This window comes from Carcharodon carcharias, chromosome 27 (genome assembly GCF_017639515.1).
Source record: "Carcharodon carcharias isolate sCarCar2 chromosome 27, sCarCar2.pri, whole genome shotgun sequence".
Taxonomy (NCBI): Eukaryota; Metazoa; Chordata; class Chondrichthyes; order Lamniformes; family Lamnidae; genus Carcharodon; species Carcharodon carcharias.
Window position 1 is genome coordinate 12,533,252 of NC_054493.1, and position 19,304 is coordinate 12,552,555.

A 19,304-nucleotide genomic window follows, 5' to 3' on the forward strand; every position below is an offset into this window, starting at 1 on the left:
ACTAAATGCCCCCTCAGCACCCACCACCAAACATACACATCTGCACAGAGAAACTAATCGAAACTCCACTATTAACCTACCTTTACAATATATCACAATGATATTATGAAAAGTATTATATTTTCATGACAGCACAATACACACAATAGGTACTTAAAGTATGTAGAAACCCGAATGTCTGGACCTTCCTCCATGATGTAATCTATGCAATTCACCCCCATCTCCACCTGCAATTGCAGATTGGAAAAAGGTCGAAGTTGAAATTCACAAAGATCAATGCTGGTACAAACTGGTGGAAACAACCTGCTGAGTTATTCCATCACTTTCCGTTTTTATTTCAGATTTCCAGTATCCACAGTATTTTGCTTTTAATTCAGTGCTGGTACATGTGTCAAGAAAGATATGCTGAAAAACTGACTTGAGGTAGATGAAATGGAATGTGTCTATGCAAAACATAAACTCCAGCACAGGTCAGTTGAACAGAAAGCTCTGTTTCTGGACTCAATATTCTCCATAATTCAGTGTCATCACCTACTGGTTGAACAGAATGCTCTGTTTCTGGATTTGATATTTTCTGTAATTCAGTGACATCTCCTACTGGGCTCTTGATCAGCATGCACCACATCCACCACTTGTACTGTGCATGCTCAGAGTGCAACCGAGTGCTGAGTAATCGCATTGGGCTCCTGTGATCACTGATGGGGCACATTCTGGTTCATGGAAAATTATGGATTGTAACAGTGCCACTCAAGGCTTAATTTGTGAACAAAAATTTTCATCACCACATCTAGATTGTATCAAGTGGCATTAGCTTAGAAATAACACCTTCTCACTAATGCCAGGGTCACTCAGCTCCTGACCTCATTACAGCCGTGGTTCAAACATGGACAAAAGAGCTGAACTCCTGAGGTGAGGTGAGAGTGACTGCTAGGCAGCATTTGACCAAGTGTGGCATCAAAGAGCTTTGGCAACACTGGAGTCAATGGGAATCAGGGGGGAAACTCAATAATGGTTGGATTCATACCTAGCACAAAGGAAGATGGTTGTGGTTGTTGGAGGTCAATCATCTCATTTCCATGACAGTACTGCAGGAGTTCCTCAGGGTATTGTCCTAGGCCCAACATCTTCAGCTGTTTCATCAATGACCTTCCTCCCATCATAAGGTCAGAAGTGGGGATGTTCACTGGTGCTTGCACAATGTTCAGCACCATTCACGACTCCTCAGCTATTGAAGCAGTGCATGTCTAAATGCAGCAAGACCTGGACAATATCCAGGCTTGTACTGACAGGTGCCAAGTAACATTTGCAACACACAAGTGCCAGTCAATGACTATCTCCAACAAGGGAGAAGCTACACATCACCCCTTGACATTCAGTGGCATTACCTTCACTAAATCCCCCACTATCAACATCCTGGGGGTTACCATTGAGCAGAAACAGAACTGGACCAGCCATATAAATTCTGTGGCTCCAAGAGCAGGTCAGAGGCTGGGGATTCTGCTGCAAATAACTCACCTCATGACTCTCCAAAGCCTGTCCACCATCTACAAGGCACAAGTCAAGAGTGTGATGGAATATTCTCCACTTGCCTGGATGGGTGCAGCTCCAACAACACTCAGGAAGGTTGACACCATCCAGGACAAATTAGCCCACTTGATTGGCACCCCATCCACAAACACTCACTCCCTCCACTACTGACAAACAGTGGCAGCTGTGTGTACCATCTACAAGATGCACTGCAGGAACTCACCAAGGCTCCTTCGACAGCACCTTCCAAACTCACGTCATCTCGATGGACAAGGGCAGCAGATAGATGGGAACACGACCCCCTGGAAGTTCGCCTCCAAACCACTCACCATCCTGACTTGGAAATATATCGCCATTCCTTCAGTTGCTGGATCAAAATCCTGGAGCTCCCTTCCTCACAGCACTTTGGGTGTACCTACACCACATGGACTGCAGTGGTTCAAGAAGGCAGCTCACCACCACCTTCTCAAGGGCAACTAGGTATGGGGAATAAATGCTGGCCAGCCAGTGAAGCCCACATCCCGTGATGAACTTTAAAAAATGTTCTATATATTTATTGATATATGATATATTACTATATCATATATTAGGCAGAGGTCATGGTCCATATCGGTACCAACAACATAGGTAATAAGAGGGATGTGGGCCTGAAAGCAGAATATAGGGAGCTCAGAAATAAATTAAAAAACAGGACCTCAAAGGTTGTAATTTCACCATGTGCGATTGAGATCAGGGATAGGAGAATAGACTGGATGAATGCATTGGCTGGAGAGATGGTGTAGGAGGGAGGGATTTAGATTCCTGAGGCATGGGGACTGATTCTGGGGATGATGGGACATGTACAAGCTGGATGGGTTGCAGGACCAGGACCAGTATCCTCGCAGTGGTATTTGCTAGTAATGTGGGGGAAGGTTTAAATTAGACTGGCAGGGGAATGGGAAACTGGGCGAGGAGACATAAGAGAGGGAAACAAAGATAGGAATGAAAGATAGAAAAGTAGAAAACAAAAGTGGAAGGCAGAGGAAACAAGGGCTAGCAGCAAATAAGACCATAATACAAAAAGAGATGTATAAAAGATGTTAAGAAGACAAGTCTAAAGGCTCTGTATATGAATGCATGGAGCACTTGCAATAAGGTGGATGGATTAACAGTGCAAATAGATATAGACGGGTATGATATGACTGTGATTACAGAGACATGGCTGCAGGGTGACCAAGGCTGGGAACTGAATATCCAATAGTACTCGATATTTAGGACAGATAAGCAAAAAGGAAAAGGAGGTGGTGTGACATTATTAGTTAAGGATGAAATCGGTGCAGTAGTGAGAGAGGATATTGGCTCAGAAAATCTAGATCTAGAATCAGTCTGGGTGGAGCTAAGAAACAACAAAGGGCAGAAAACATTAGTGGGCGTTGTCTATAAGCCTCCAAACGGTAGTGATAAGGTAGGGGGCAGTGTTAAACAGGAAATTAAAGAAATATGTAAAAAGGGTGCTACGGTCATCATGGGTGACTTTAAGCTGCATTTCTACTGGGCAAACCAAATTAGCAATAATACTTTGGTGGATGAATTCCTAGAATATACAAGATGGCTTTTAGACCAGGATGTCGAGGAACTGACTAGGGAACAGGCTATCCTAGATTTGGTATTGTGCAATGAAAGAGAGTCATACGGAATCAAAATATTAACTCTGTCTCTCTCTCCACAGGTGGTGTCAGACCTGCTGAGTTTTTCCAGCATTTTCTGTTTTTATTTCAGATATCCAGCACCAGCAATATTTTGCTTTTACACTGGCATCATGAGGAAATCTTTTCAGTAACAAATGGTAAGAATTTGGAATTCACTATCTGATGGATACAGGTTCAAGAGTAACCTTCAAAAAGGAATTGGATAAATATTTGAAGGAGAAATGATGCAGGAATGAGTAAAGAATGGGGGAGTGGGACTAACTGGATAGCTCGTCGAATTTGTCAGCACAGATTCAATAGGCCAACCAGCCTCCTTCTCTGCTGTACTATTAGGAGATCCTGTCATCTATAATAATATAATGATTCATAATAAACATGATGATAGAATCGTAGAGCAGGGATGGTGGCCATTCAGCTCATTGTGCCTGTACCGTCCCTGAAAATGTCACCAATCTGTCCCACTCTGCTGCTCTTTTCCAATCACCCTCTAAATCTTTCCTTATTAAATTAAAATCCAAATCACTTTTGAAAGTTATGACTAAATCTGCTTCTATCAGCCATTCAAACAATGACTTGCCAGTATTTAATTGCAGGAAATTTCTACACATCCACCAAACAGTCTGATAATTTACCAAGAGTGTAGAAGTCAAGAGATGTGGTGGTGAGGCAGAGCTGGGAGATGTCAGTGTAAATGTGATAAGTGGCAGTGTTTTCAGATGATGTCATTGTTTGGAACAAGTTAAAGAGAAATAAGAGGAGGCCTTTGGGGACACTAGAGGTAATTGTGTGAGTTGAAAGGAAAGACATTGTGAGTGATACTCTGGCTATGATTAGATAGAGAAAAATGGAACCAGGAGAGAGCAGCCCCACCCAGGGGACAGGGGAGAGATGAAGGTGCAGAATGATGTGGTCAACATTGTCAAAGGCTGCAGACAGGTCGAGGACGAGAAGGGTGAGTTTATCTTTGTCACAGTCACATAGGATGTCATTTGTGACTTTGATAAGAGCTGTTTCAGTACTGTGGCAGGGGCAGAAACATGATTGGAGGGATTCAAACATGGAGTTCTGGGAAAGATGGGCAGGAATTTGGGACGTGACAACATGTTCAAGGACTTTGGAGAGGACAGAGAGGCTGGAGATGGGGCAGTAGGTTGGAAGGACAGTGGGGTCAAGGATTTGCTTTTTGAGACTCCTGCAGGATGTGGGAAATGAGGGACGCTTCCAGCATCCATGGTGACCATGTGTGAGGAAGGTGTGTCCAAATGCAGCTTCTAGCGAACCGGATTTCAGAGCTGAAGCTGCGGGTGGACTCATTGTGGAACATCCGCGATGCTGAGCAAATCGTGGATGGCACGTTTAGCGAGGTGGTCACACCGCAGGTGAAGATTACACAGGCAGAATGGGAATGGGTGACCATCAGGAATAGTAAAAGACTCAGGAAGGTAGTGCAGGAGTCCCCTGTGGTCATCCCCCTCTCTAACAGATATATCGCTTTGGATGCAGTTTGGGGGGCGGGGGGGAAAGGCCTCTCAGGGGAAAGCAGCAGCAGCCAAGTTCATGGCACCGTGGGTGGCTCTGCTGCTTAGAGGGGCAGGAGGAAAACAAGTGGCAGGGCTATTGTGATAGGGGATTCAATAGTTAGGGGCACAGACAGACACTTCTGTGGCTGCAAACGTGAATCAAGGATGCTATGCTGCCTCCTTGGTACCAGGGTCCAGGATGTCACAGAGCAGCTGCGGGACATTCTGGGGAGGGAATGTAAACAGCCAGTGGTCGTGGTACACATTGGTACCAACAACATAGGTAATAAGAGGGATGAGGTCCTGAAAGCAAAATCTAGGAAGCTCGGAAATAAATTAAAAAATAGGACCTCAAATGTAGTAATCTCAGGATTACTCCCTGTTCCACCTGCTAGCAAGAGAAGGAATAACAGGATGGGCCAAATGAATATGTGGCTGGAGAGAGGGTGTAGCTGGGAGGGATTCAGATTCTTGAGGCACTGGGACCAGTTCTGGGGAAGGTGGGACATGTACAAACCGGACAGGCTGCACCCAGGCAGAATTGGGACTAGTGCTCTTGCGGGAGCTTTTGCTAGTTCTGTTGGGGAGTATTTAAACTGGCAGGGGGATGGGATCACAGGAGTAGGATCAGATAGGTCAGATTCAAATCAGAAAAGTGGAGGTAGAACATTGGCTAGGGACGTTGTGATAGACATGGAGTTACAGGAGAAGCAAAGTTTACGAAGTGTCCAGCAAGGGAAATTGATGGGGTTAAACTGTTTATACTTCAATGCAAGGAGTATTACAAACAAGGTAGGTGAGTTAAGGGCACAGGTAGACACATGGTAGCAGGATGTCATTGCTATAATGGAGACCTGGCTAAAGGAGGGACAAAGCTGGCAGCTTATTATCCCTGGTTATAGAGTCTTCAGACACGATAGAGTAGGAGATAAAAAAAGGATGGGGGTGGGGTGGGGGTAGCACTAATAGTTAAAGAATCAATTCCAATTGTGAGAAGGGATGATATACTAAATGGATCAACAAACAAGGCCCTATAGATTGAGCTTAGAAATAAAAAAGGGGCAGTCACACTACTGGGAGTATACTACAGACCCCCAAATAATGAAAGGGAGATAGAAGAACAAATATGTAGGCAAATTTCTGCTTGTAAGAACAAGAGGGCAATAATAGTAGGAGACTTCAATTATCCTAATATCAACTGGGATTCAAACAATATAATGGGCACTGAGGGAGAAAAATTCATGCAGTGTGTCCAGGAAAATATTTTCAACCAATTAGTGACAAACCTAACTAGAGGCGATGCAATTCTAGACCTAGTCTTGGGGAATGAAGAAGGGCAAGTGGGTGAAGTGACAGTTGGTGACCTTATCAGGGACAGTGATCACAATTCAGTTAGATTTAGCATTACCATGGAAAAGAACAGAGATACAGAGATAAGGCAGGAGTAAAAGTCTTGAACTGGGGGAAGGCAAATTTTGCAGGAATGCGAAGGGACTTGGCTGAGGTGGACTGGACAGCACTGCTGGAGGATAAAACAGTGGAAAACCAGTGGTAAGCACTAAAAAGTGAGATCCTAACTTGTACAAAGTAGACATGTCCCCTACAAAAATAAGAGTGGTACTGCCAAATCTAGACGACCCTAGTTGTCTAGAGGAATACAGGGGAAGATGAAACAGAAAAATAAAGTGTACGATAGGCACAAAGAACTGAGCACTGCAGATAGCCTAGACAAATAAAGGAAGTGCAGGGACAAAGTAAAAAAGGAAATAAGGAAATCAAAGAGAAGGCATGAAAAAAGATTAGCAAGTAAAGTTAAACCATAACCCAAAGATGTTTTACCAATACATTAATGCTAAAAGTTTAGTTAAGGAAAAAGTGGGACCTATCAGAGATGAAGATGGAAACTTGTGTGTAGATGCAGAGGCTGTGGGAAGGGTTTTGAATGAATATTTTGTCTCTGTGTTTACAAAGGAAAGGGAGGATGTAGATATAGTAGTCCAGGAGGAACACTGCGAGATATTGGATGGGATAGTCATAGAGAGGAAGTACTCGAAGGGTTGAAATCCTTGAAAGCTGATAAGTCACGAGGGCCAGATGGATTGTTTCCGAGGCTGCTGAAGGAAGTCAGGGAGGAGATAGCAGATGCTCTGAGGATGATTTTCCAATCTTCACTAGATGAAGGGGAGGTACTGGAGGACTGGAGGAATGCAAATGTAGTTCCATTGTTTAAAAAGGGATCAAAGGAAATGCCAAACAATTTTGGGCAGTTAGTCTTACATCGGTGGTGAGCAAATTAGTAGAATCAATCCTGAGAGATAGGATTAACTGTCAGGTGGAAAGGTATGGACTAGTCAGGGATGGTCAGCATGGATTTATTAAAGGAAGGTCTTGCCTCACAAATTTGATTGAATTCTTTGAGGAAGTGACAAGAAGGGTTGATGAAGGTAGTGCAGTGGATGTTGTGTACATGGATTTTAGCAAGGCATTTGACAAGATCCCACATGGCAGATTGGTCAGGAAAGTAAAAGCCCATAGGATTCAGGGTAATGTTGCAAACTGGATAAAAGGTTGGCCTTGTAACAGGAAACAAAGGGTAATGGTCGATGGATGCCCTTGCGAATGGAAAGTTGTCTCAAGTGGTGTTCCACAGGGCTCAGTGTTGGGACCCTTGCTGTTTGTGTTATATATTAACGATTTGGACGTGAACGTGGGGGGCATGATTGGGAAATTTGCAGATGACATAAAGATTGGCCAAGCAGTGGATAGTGTAGAGGATAGCCATAATCTCCAAAAGGATATAGATGGGTTGGTGCAGCATGCAGTAAAGTGGCAGATGGATTTTAACATAGAGAAGTGTGAGGCCATACATTTAGGGAGGTCAAACAGTTACAGGGATTACACAATAAATGGGAATATACTAAGAGGGGTAGATGAAGTGAGAGATCTTGGCGTACAAGTACACAGGTCCCTGAAGGCAGTAGTTCAAGTAGACAAGGTTGTAAAGAAGGCATATGGAATGCTCTCCTTCATTGGTGGAGGTATAGAATATAAAAGTAAGGATATAATGTTGGAATTGTGTAAAACACTGGTGAGGCTGCAATTGGAGTATTGTGTGCAGTTCTGGTCACCACATTACAGGAAGGACATAATAACTCTGGAGAGAGTGCAGAGGAGTTTACAAGAATGTTGCCAGGGTTAGAAAAGCGTAGCTACGAGGAGAGATTGGATAGGTTGGGGTTATTTTCCTTAAACAAAGAAGGCTGAGAGGTGACTTGATTGAGGTGTACAAAATGAGGGGAATAGATAGAGTGGACAGGGTAAAATTGTTTCCCTTGGTGGACAATTCTAGAACCAGGGGACATAGATTCCAGATAAGTGGCAGAAGGTGTATGGGGGACATGAGGAAGAACTTTTTTACGCAGAGGGCAGTGGGTGTCTGGAATTCGCTGCCCAAGTTGGTGGCAGAGGCAGGAACTCTAAACTCTTTTAAAAAGTACCTGGATCTGCACCTTAAGTGCTGTAAGCTACAGAGCTATGGGCCAGGTGCAGGAAGGTGGGATTAGAAAGAGCACCTGGGTGTCCTCGGACTGGCATGGACAAGATGGGCTGAATGGCCTCCTGTGCTGTAACTTTTCTATGGTTCTATGGATTTAGTGATGGCAGATTTGAAGGAGAGATGGACGTACTTGAGAGGGAAAACTGTTGACATATTCAGTGAAAATGGGGAAGTTAAGTGATCAGTAGTTTAGTGCGTGTAGGGTCAATAGAGCAAGAGGTGAATTTTATGGACAAGATGAGCTCTGAGAGGGCATGAGGGGAGATGGAAGGGAAACTACAGAAAGATGTGAGTTCAGGGCTCGGGTAATGGGGAACTTCGGGGAGGGCGAGTGGAAAGGATGGAAGCAACAGAGGCAGCTGATCGGATTGTCTCAATCTTAGTGACAAAGAAGCTGCATGAGATCCTCACACCGGTTGTGGGGGTTAGGATGGAGGAAGTGCTTTTCAAAAGGAACAAAATTGTGTTAGAGATATTAAAAAGATTCAACACATTGTGTCTTTTAACATAAAACTAATTTATTTGAGATTTATCCAGAATATTAGCCCCCCTAAGCGGTCTGTAGTTTATTAACATCAGCAGAAACAGATCCCAATGAACATGGTTCAGTCCTGGATGTGATTAAGAGCAAAATCCCACCACTTTAGTTATTTGTGAACTCGCTGGTGTGTCAGCAGGTTGGATGAGGTAGTGAATCCCTTCCCACACTGGGGGCAGGTGAATGGTCTCTCCCCAGTGTGAATTCGTTGGTGTGCCAGCAGCTTGGATGAGGTAGTGAATCCCTTCCCACAATGGGGGCAGGTGAATGGTCTCTCCCCAGTGTGAATTCGTTGGTGTGTCAGCAGGTGGGATGAATGAATAAATGCCTTCCCACACTGGGGGCAGGTGAACGGCCTCTCCCCAGTGTGAATTCGTTGGTGTGCCAGCAGGTTGGATGACTGAGTGAATCTCTTCCCACACTGAGGGCAGATGAATGGCCTCTCCCCAGTGTGAATTTGCTGGTGTGTCAGCAAGCTAGATAACTGAGTGAATCCCTTCTCACATTGGGGGCAGGTGAATGGCTTCTCCCCAGTGTGAACTCGCTGGTGTGTCAGCAGGTGAGATGACTGAGTGAATCCCTTCCCACACTCAGTGCAGGTGAACGGCCTCTCCCCAGTGTGAATTCGCTGGTGTACAGTGAGTTGAGATGATCGCCTGAACCCAGTCCCGCACTGAGAGCACCTGAACGGTCTCTCGTCAGTGTGAACACGTTGATGGGACATCAGCTCGCAGGAACTTTTAAAGCACTTCCCACAGTCTGGGCATTTGAAAGGTCTCTCTTTACTGTGAACTCGCTGGTGGCTCAGCAGGTTGCTTGAAAGAGTAAATCCCTTCCCACACGTTGAGCAAGTGAACGGCCTCTCCCCAGTGTGACTGCGCCGATGCTCTTCCAGCTCTGATGGGAATCTGAATCCCTTCCCACAGTCCCCACATTTCCATGGTTTCTCCCCGATGTGGCTGCGCTGGTGTCTTGACAAGCCAGATGATCGGTTGAAGCCTCGTCCACACACAGGACACATGTACGATTTCTCTCCACTGTGAATGGTACTTTCTCCTTCCATGTTCAAAATCAAATGATATTCAGGTTATGATAAATCGGGCGAATGTCAGATTCTGCTGTGATGTTTTGTTTCTGTTTCCCGACTGCAAATCCTCCCCTTGTAATCCCCTGTGAAACTGATTTAAAACAGAAAAAATGGTGTGAGAGAGAATCCACAAAAACACAAAGGCAGGTTGTGAAATTGAACTGAATGAATCTGGTAATTTGTGGGGCTGGCACCAGGAAAAAGTGACCGTGAAAACTGCTGGATTGTCATAAAAACCCAACTGGTTCACTAATGTCCTTCAGGGAATGGAACCTGCCACCTGGTCTGGGTTACACAGGACTCTGGCCTCCATGGGATGAAAGAGAGAGGTGGGAGGTGCAGGGGGTGAAGATGTGTTTAATACATCTTCAGCTTAACTAGAACTTTGGCAGAATATCCCAAACACTCAACGTCCCACGACCTAGAAGGACGAAGGTAACAGGTGTCAGTGAACACCATCACCTCCAATTCACACACTGTCCTAACTTGTCTGACATGCAGTTCTGGATGAGCAGAAATTTCCTCCATTTAAATGTTGGGAAGATGAAAGCCATTGTCTCCACTCCCGAACCACTGACTCCATCCCTCTTGCAGCTCTCTGAGGCTGAACCAGACTGTTCATAATCTTGTTGTCATATTTCAGCCCAAGCTGAGCTTCTGACTACAAATCACTAAAACCACCTATTTCCACCTCAGTAACATCGCCCAGCTGTGCCCCTGCCTCAGAGCACAGCCCGATCCCCACACTGGCGCTCTGGGTTCCTGTTCTCATTGATAGGGGACCTTCTGACTCATGGGGATTCTGGGTAAACCAGCCACCATCGAGACCAATCAGTGAACGGGCATTTTGTTTCCCCCAGTAAAATAGAAAGTCCATGGATGGGGGCGGATATTGGACAGGAAGTACAATGAGAGGTTCGGACACTTTGTTAAATACTCACAGCAGAAGCACATTAATCTGATCGGAGATCACTTCCTCACGAGCAGCCAGCGGTGTGGAACCTCCTGAGATTCCAGTCCCTTTCCCGTCAATATTTACAGGAGCTGGGACATGGAAAAGAGTCTCAGTAAAATCAGAGGTTTATTTTTTCACTGTTTTACAATGGGTCTGGGCTCACACTTGAGGTTCGTGCAGCCTGTGACTCCCTGGGTTTATTAACTCTCCCCCCTCCAGACCCTTTGGGCTCTCTATTGTTGGACTCTGTATTGTTTCTCAATGTCCTCCTGGCCTGTGACTCCCTGGGATATTTAACCCTCCCCCCTCCAGACCCTTTGGGCTCTCTATTGTTGGACTCTGCATTGTTTGTCAATGCCCTCCTGGCCTTGTTGTATCTGATCCAGTAAAAACCCTCCTTACATCACACAGGAAACAGCTTTAGACATGTTCTAACTTTTCACCTCAATCTTATTCTGCTGAATGATCTCACTGACCATTCCCTTTCTCTCGATCAGTCCGTCCACCATCTCTTTTCTGGATTTCACTCCTTCTTGTTGTTCCAGGATTTCATCTCTCTGCCTTTTATTTCTTTTACTGAAGATTCCTGTCCATTGGTGCCTCACAGCCTCGTCCTGTTCCCACATATTTTCCATGTCTAAGTGCTTCCCAGTGGCCGTGCCAGCCGTGGCCCCTATTCCAGCCCAGTCACTGATCTCTCTCTTCTCTCCACCCTTTTTACTGGTGTCACTATCACAGGGACGATCACAGTGTTTTCCGAAAACTGCCTTAACATCGGGGTCTTGGCTACTGGTGGTCACAGATAACCTATCTCCCTCCCTGCATTCTGACTTATGAAATCCTCGGATAATTCCCTTATCATCCGAACATCAAGGTCCTTGTAGATGGGACGACATAACCTTGGGGACGGGTGTATGGTGTTCAGGGCACATAGTACAGGAACTATTTTAAATCTTGTATCATTATGTAGGCTCTGTGAGTACGAGTGATGATTAAACCATTTATGGAACCAATTTCGTGTGGCAGGACAGATTGAGGGGGTATCAGTGAAGCATATGGGGTCTTGGGCTTCATAAATAGAGGTACTGAGTACAAAAACAGGGAAGTACACCAACAGAGAATTGTTCTGATCTGGAACTCTTTCCCTGAAAAGGTGCTAGAACCTGATTCTATGTTTAGCCTCTGCCCACTGATCCTAGATTCCCCAATCAGTGGAAATAGTTCCCCTCTATCCATCCTGTCAGTTCCAATTAATATCCCAAAAACTTTGATCAAATCAGCTCTTAATGTTATAAATTCCAGGGATTACAACCCTCACAGTGAGGTGAAGACTTTTATCAGGAGGAATAGGGAGAGGGAAAATATTATTCATGGCCCAGCTCTAAAGAGTGTGCAGGGACAGAGGGACCTGGGGCTTCATGGCTTTGATCTCTGAAGGTGACAGAATGTATTAAGAGAGTGGTTAGCAAAGCCGATTGGATCTTGAGCTTCATAAATAGTGATATTGAGAACAAAAACAGGGAAGTTATGCTGACTTCTTTATAAAGCTCTGGTTAGGCCACAATTTGAGAACTGCATCCAGTTCTGGTCACCTCACTTGAGGGAGGATGTGAAGGTCATTGAGAAGGTGCAGAGGAGATTTACCAGAATGGTTCCTGCAAAGGAGGTTGAGGGGAGATTGGTAAAGGTGTACGAGATTATTACAGGTTTAGATATGGTGGACAAAGAAAAGCTATTCCCATCAGCTGATCGTACAAGGACTCAAGGATAGAGGTTTAAGATTTTGGGTAAAAGCTGCGGGAGATGTGAGGAAGAATATCTTTCCACAGTGAGTGGTAATGACCTGGAGGTTACTGCCTATGAAGGGGGTGGAAATGGACATGGCAGTGATTTCAAAAGGAAATTGGACAGAAGCATGAGGGAAATAAACTTGCAAGGATACGGGGATAGAGCAGGGGAATGGGACAGCTCTACATAGCTGGCATGGACTCAATGAGCCTAATGGCTCCTCTGTGCCACAATGACTCTGTGACTCTTTTGTGTAATCTCATTCTGTAACTTAATCCTTGGAGCTCAGATCACTCAGGTAAATATGTGCTACACTCCCTCCTAGGCCATTCTATCCTTCCTGATGTTTTTTGCCCAGAACTGAACACTGTTCTTCAGGTGTGCTCTAACCAGGGTTTGTCTATCTCTGCATTTTTCCAGTCACACCTGAAATCGTCTCAAAATCACAGAATCACAGAGTGCAGAAGAGGCCATGCGGCCCATCGAGTCTGCATCAACACATGAGAAACACCTGACCTACCTACCTAATCCCATTTACCAGCACTTGGCCCATAGCCTTGAATGTTGGTCAAGATGTCAAGGCCCATTGGTCCCTAATGGGCCCTACTCTTTCCCTGGTTATCCTCTTCCCATTGGCATTGAAAAAAATATTTAGATCCCTGCAGTTGAATCTTTCAGACACTGAATTGTAGATTTTTCACCAAATATCAATTTACGATTGTAGTAAAAGTTCATAATTTTATTGTCAAGGGGTTCCTGCTGAAAGTTGTTGAAATTAAGGGGAAGGATCACAGATGGTGCTTTTAAAAAGGGACACTGCAGCTTTGAAAATCAGTGATATCTCCAGAATATTAAACTCCAGCCAGTTTAAGGGTTGTTAACATCAGCGGAAACAAAATATTGCCAGACAATCAATACTAAACAAGTTTACAAGCAACAAGAACAACAGGATCCAACCCCTAGAGTCACTTATGAACTTGCTGATGTCTCAGGAGGCATTGTGACTGAGTGAAACCCTTCCCACACACCGAGAGTTGAATAACCTCTTCTTAGTGTGAGTACGTTGGTGGATCAACAGGTTGAAAGACTTTACAAATCCCTTCCCACACAGCGAGCAAGTGAACGGCCTCTCCCCAGTGTGAACTCACTGGTGTGCGGTGAGGTTGGATGACCGACTGAATCCTTTCCCACATACGGAGCATGTGAACAGTCTCTCTGCAGTGTGAGTGTGCTGGTGAGCAGTGAGGTTGGATGACTGCCTGAAACACTTCCTACAGGAAGTGCAGCTAAATGGCTTCTCCCCAGTGTGAATTCGCTGGTGTCTCAGCAGGTTGGGTAAAACTGTGAATCCCTTCCCACACATGAAGCAGGTGAACGGTCTCTCTCCAGTGTGAACTCGCTGGTGTAAAATGAGGGAGGATGCCTGTCTAAAACTTTCCACAGGAAGTGCAGCTGAATGGCTTCTCTTCAATTTGAATTCACTGGTGTGACAGCAGGTGGGATGACCCAGTGAATCCTTTCCCACACACAGAGCAAGTGAACAGCCTCTCTTCAGTGTGAACTCGCTGGTGTGTCAGAAATTGGAACGAATGAGTGAATCCCTTCCCACACTTGGAGTAGGTGAATGGCCTCTCCCCAGTGTGAGTGTGTTGGTGTACAGTGAGTGCTGAAGAGTGCCTGAACCTCTTTCCACAGGAAGTGCAGCTGAATAGCTTCTCCTCAGTGTGAATTCGTTGGTGTGACCAAAGGCCAGATGACTGAGCAAATCCCTCCCCACACACAGAGCAGGTGAATGGCCTTTCCCCGGTGTGACTGTGTCGATGGTTTTCCAGCAGGGATGGGTAACTGAATCCCTTCCCACAGTCCTCACATTTCCACGGTTTCTCCATAGTGTGGGTGTCCTTGTGTCTCTCCAGGTTGGATGATCAGTTGAAGCCTCATCCAGACACAGAACATGTGTATGGTTTCTCCTCACTGTGAACGATGTGATGCTTTTTCAGGCTGTTTAACTGGTTAAAGCTCTTTCCACAGTCAGTTCACTGAGACACTCTCACTCGGGTTGTGTGTGTCTTGGTGTTTATCCAGTGACACTGAAGTTCAATATCTTTCCCCACTGACAGAACAGACAAACATTTCTCCTTCCACATTCAAAGTCTGAGAATATTCAGGTCCTGGTGAATTGAGTGACTCTGTCAGAAGATGTTTGGTTTGAGTTTCACACCTGCAAATCCTTCCCTTCTAATACCCGGGAAAATGAGTTTATAAAAGTCATCACTGTCAGTCTGGGATGGAAATTCAGAACAGACAATTCTAGTTTTAATGGAATATTGTTTTCTCTCCCCCAAAGCTGTAAATCCCTGTCCCACACACTCTCCCTCCTCCCTGGGCTGAAATCCAAACCCATTTCACTATCTCTGCCATTTCTTTCCTCCACTCCCAGTTTTCTCCCTCCCTCTCCTCTGCCTGGGTTCAGTTCTCCAGCTCCTGTCTGCAGACTGACAATAAAATCAATGAATTAATCATTTTCCCTCCTGGTCACAGACACCCTCAAGCCCCATCCACTCTCTGTTGCATCATCAAGGTGGCCATACATGCGTCTGCTCCCAGATGAACCAAGTTGACGGCCGTTAACCTGGGCCTGCTCCTGGGAAGAAGCCCCAAAGCTGCAAACACAGGACCTGCAGGCTCTTATTGGGGGTTTGGGGTCTCCAATGAGTGTTTCTGAATCCTCCATGCCCACCTCCCAGGGATTCCTTCCTTCCCAGAGATCAGAGTCCTCACTGATTTCAATTGCTGAACACCCGCTCCCTGGCATGACTGTACTGAGTTTCCATACATACGAACATTGGAATTAGGAGCAACAGGAGGCCATTCAGTCCTTCAAACCTGCTCCACCATTTGATAAGATTGTGGCTGATCTGATTGTGGCCTCAACTCTATTTTCCTATTTATCCCCTATCACCTGCGACTCCTTTGTCAATCGAGAATCGATATAACTCAGCCCCACTAGTATCAGGGGAAGAGAATTCCACAGCCTATTGGCCCTCTGAGAACAAGTGATAATGAGCTGGAACTTGCTGCCTATGAGGGGGGTGGCAATGGACATGGTGAATGATCTCAAGAGGATATTGGATAAACACTTGAGGGAAATAAATCTGCAAGAATACAGGGATAGAGCAGGGAAATGGGACTGACTGGATTGCTCTGGAGAGCTGGCATGGACTCAATGGGCCGAATGGCCTCCTCTATGTCATAATGTCTCGGTGACTCTTGTGTGCAATCTTGCCTTGTAATTTAACCCTTCGGGTTCAGATATTATTCAGGTAAATCTGTGTACACTCCCTCCAAGGCTATTCTATCCTTCCTAAGGTTTGCTTCCCAGAACCGAACACGGTTCTCCAGGTGTGCTCCAGGGTTTGTGTGTCTCAGTGCTTTTCCAGTCACACTGCTTCAGGATCGTAGAATAGTTACAGCACAGAAGGAGGCCATTCAGCCCTTTGTGTCTGTTCTGGCTCCCTTAAGGAGATATTCATCTGGTGCCACTCCCCTGCCTTCTCCCTGTAACCCTGCACATGCTTCCTTTTCAAACAATACAATCATTTCCTCTTGAATGCCTCGATGGAATCTGCTTCCAACACACTCTCAGGCAGTGCATTCCAGAGTCTAAACACTGGCTGTGTGATAAAGTTTTTCTCATATGACCATTGCTTCTTTCCCCAATTCCCTTCAATTTATGTCCTCTGAATCTCCATCCTCCCACCAGCTTTTCCGTGTTCACTCTGTCCAGGCCCCTCATGACTTTGAACACCTCTATCAAATCTCCACTCAACCTTCTCTTCTCCAAGGAGAACAGTCCGGACTTCTCTAATATATCTTTGTAACTGGTCCCAGGGATGAGGGACTTCATTCTCATGAATCTTTTCTGCACTCTCTCTAATGCCTTCACATCCTTCTCAAAGTGTGGTGCCCAGAAATCGACTCAATACCCCGGTTGAGGTCGAACCAGTCTTGTATCCAAGTTTAACATAACAATTTTGCTCTTGTACTCAATGTCCCCATAAAAAACCCCAGGATACTGTGAGCTTTATGAACTGCTTTCTCAACCTGCCCTGCCACCTTCGACATATACATCCAGGTCTCTCTGCTCCTGTACCCACTTTAGACTTGTATTCTTTCTTTTCTATTGTCTCCCAACATTCTTCTGACCAAAATGAATCACATCACACTTCTCTGCATTACATTTCATCTGCCACTTGTCCACCCTGTCTACCAACCTGTCTACGTCCTTTTCACACTATCGTCCTCACAGTTCACAATGCTTCCAAGTTTTGTAATGGTTGTGAATTTTGAAACTGAGCCCTGTATACCAAAGTGTGGATCATTAATATTTTTTCAGGAATAGCAGAGCTCCTAATGCTGATCCCTTGGGAACTCCACTATAAATCTTTGTCCAGTCCGAAAAACAACCATTAACCATTGCACCACTACTCTTTGTTTCCAGGCGCTCAGCCAATTCTGTATCATGTTGTTACTGTTGCTTTGATCAAATGAGCTATACCTTTTTTCACAAGTGTGTTGTGCAGCACTTTATCAAATGCCTTTTGGAAGTCTACACCACATAAACAGAATTACCCTTATCACCCCTCTCTGATGTCTCATCAGAAAACTCAAGCAAGTTAGATAAGCCGATTCTGAGAAAGAGTCATATTGGACTCAAAACATTAACTCTGTTTCTCTCTCCACAGATGTTGCCTGACTTGCAGAGTTTTTACAGAACTTTATGTTTTAATATTAGATAAACATGATTTGCCATTATTAATTTTGTCCTGAATTATCGTTTCTAGAAGCTTCCACACCACAGAAGTTAAACTGATAGACCTGTAGTTGCTGAGCTTATCTTTAGACCCTTTCTGATCAAGGGTGGAACCTTTGGAATTCTCCAGTCCTCTGACATCACCCAAGTATAAGGAAGATTGAAAAGTTCTGGCCAGTGCCTCTGCAATTCCCACTCTCACTTCCCTCAATATCCGTGGATGCAAACCATCCTGGTACATTGCCCATTTTAAGTACGGCCTATGCAATATGTCATCAATTTTAAATCCTTCAGGGGCCTCAACTACCTGCTCTTTCACCATGACCTGTGCAATGGCTTTTTCTTTAGTAAATACAGGTGCAAAGTATTAATTTAATACATCAGCCATGCCCCCTGCCTCCATGTGTAAATCCCCTTTGTGGTTCTAAATCAGCCCCATCAATCACTTCATCATCCTTTGTATGTCTTAGAAAACATTTTAATTTCTTTACATGTTAGCCATCAATCTCTTTTCATACTCTCTCTTTGCTTCTCTTGATTGCTTTTCCAATTCTGCTCTGAACCTTTTTTATTCAGCTTGGTTCTCCTTTACACCTGACATCTGCAATAAAGTACACTTTTTCTTCTTCATCTTAATCTCTGATGTTTTTGTCACTGTGAGAGCTCTGGATTTCTTTCCCCTATCTTTTGCCTCGTGTGTCCAAACTATCTCCTTTTTCAAAGCAGCCAATTTTTCAGTTCCAGTTTCACCTGCCAACCTTTGATTCCAACTTAACTGGGTCAGATCCATTCTTACCCCACTGGAGTTCATTATTCTCATGCTTATCTGAAATCTTTGCCTACAGACAAGCTGTTTCACTTCTACATTCAAACTTTAGTGATATTCAGGTTCTGATGAATTGAATGACTGTCAGATGTTTGGTTTGAGTTTCCCATCCGTCAATCCTCCACTTCCAGTGTCCTGTAAGTTTACAATAACCATCACTATAAATCCAGGATGGAAACTGAGAAAAGACAAACATGTCTCTTGATTTGAGTTTTCTGTGTGTAAATCCTCCCCTTCTAACCCACTGTACAGATAATTTCCAAAACCCATCCCTGTCAGTCCAGGATAGGAATTCACAATATTTTTTCCTCCTGCTGACAGAGACAGGGATGACCGCGCATGCGCCCTGCTGCACAAGATGGCTGTCGTTAAACAAAAACAGAATTACCTGGAAAAACTCAGCAGGTCTGGCAGCATCGGCGGAGAAGAAAAGAGTTGACGTTTCGAGTCCTCATGACCCTTCGACAGAACAGTGTTCTGTCGAAGGGTCATGAGGACTCGAAACGTCAACTCTTTTCTTCTCCGCCGATGCTGCCAGACCTGCTGAGTTTTTCCAGGTAATTCTGTTTTTGTTTTGGATTTCCAGCATCCGCAGTTTTTTTGTTTTTATGGCTGTCGTTAATCCGGGCTTCTCACCGAGGAACGCGGATCGGGGCAACTGCCGCCCACAGATACCAGCGAGGAACCGGTAGCTTGTTATTCTGGTTTCAGGACGGCTCAAGGTGTTTACAAAGCCTGCCCGTCCACCCGCCGGTTGCATCTCTCCCTCAATTCCGACCTTTATCTTACCGGCTGCGGACCTGACAAACAATCAACTTTCCATCGCCCTCACTCACACTGCGCATGTTCCAAACTCGAGGCGGGATTGCACCTGCACACTGATGTCCAGCTCCAGCAGCCACACTGCGCATGCTCCCATCACAATGCCTGGGTATTTGACGGCAGCTCTGGATCAATGGGAAGAGGTGGCAGGACTGCAGGACCAAAGGGGAGCGCCTGGCCCTCC

General features: G+C 45.1%; 1 protein-coding gene across 3 annotated transcripts; it reads right to left on the reverse strand.

Moving 5' to 3' along the window:
- Positions 1 to 8,796: 8,796 nt before the first annotated feature.
- Positions 8,797 to 19,003, reverse strand: LOC121270418 (gastrula zinc finger protein XlCGF8.2DB-like). Of its 3 annotated transcripts, none has more exons than XM_041175737.1 (2): positions 18,935 to 19,003; positions 8,797 to 10,007 (listed from the first exon to the last, which is right to left on the reverse strand). In XM_041175737.1, the coding sequence occupies exon 2, from the start codon at positions 9,890 to 9,892 to the stop codon at positions 8,939 to 8,941; it is 954 nt and encodes a 317-aa protein (XP_041031671.1). In that variant the 5' UTR covers positions 9,893 to 10,007; positions 18,935 to 19,003; the 3' UTR covers positions 8,797 to 8,938. The 3 variants fall into 3 exon arrangements, with proteins under 3 accessions (XP_041031671.1, XP_041031670.1, XP_041031669.1); XM_041175736.1 differs by lacking the exon at positions 18,935 to 19,003 and adding an exon at positions 18,299 to 18,361; XM_041175735.1 differs by lacking the exon at positions 18,935 to 19,003 and adding an exon at positions 10,858 to 10,963.
- Positions 19,004 to 19,304: the final 301 nt, after the last annotated feature.

What these genes read in the sequence shown, in the direction of transcription:
- LOC121270418 (XM_041175737.1), bottom strand. Translation starts at nt 9,892, where the DNA reads ATGGAAGGAGAAAGTACCATTCACAGTGGAGAGAAATCGTACATGTGT.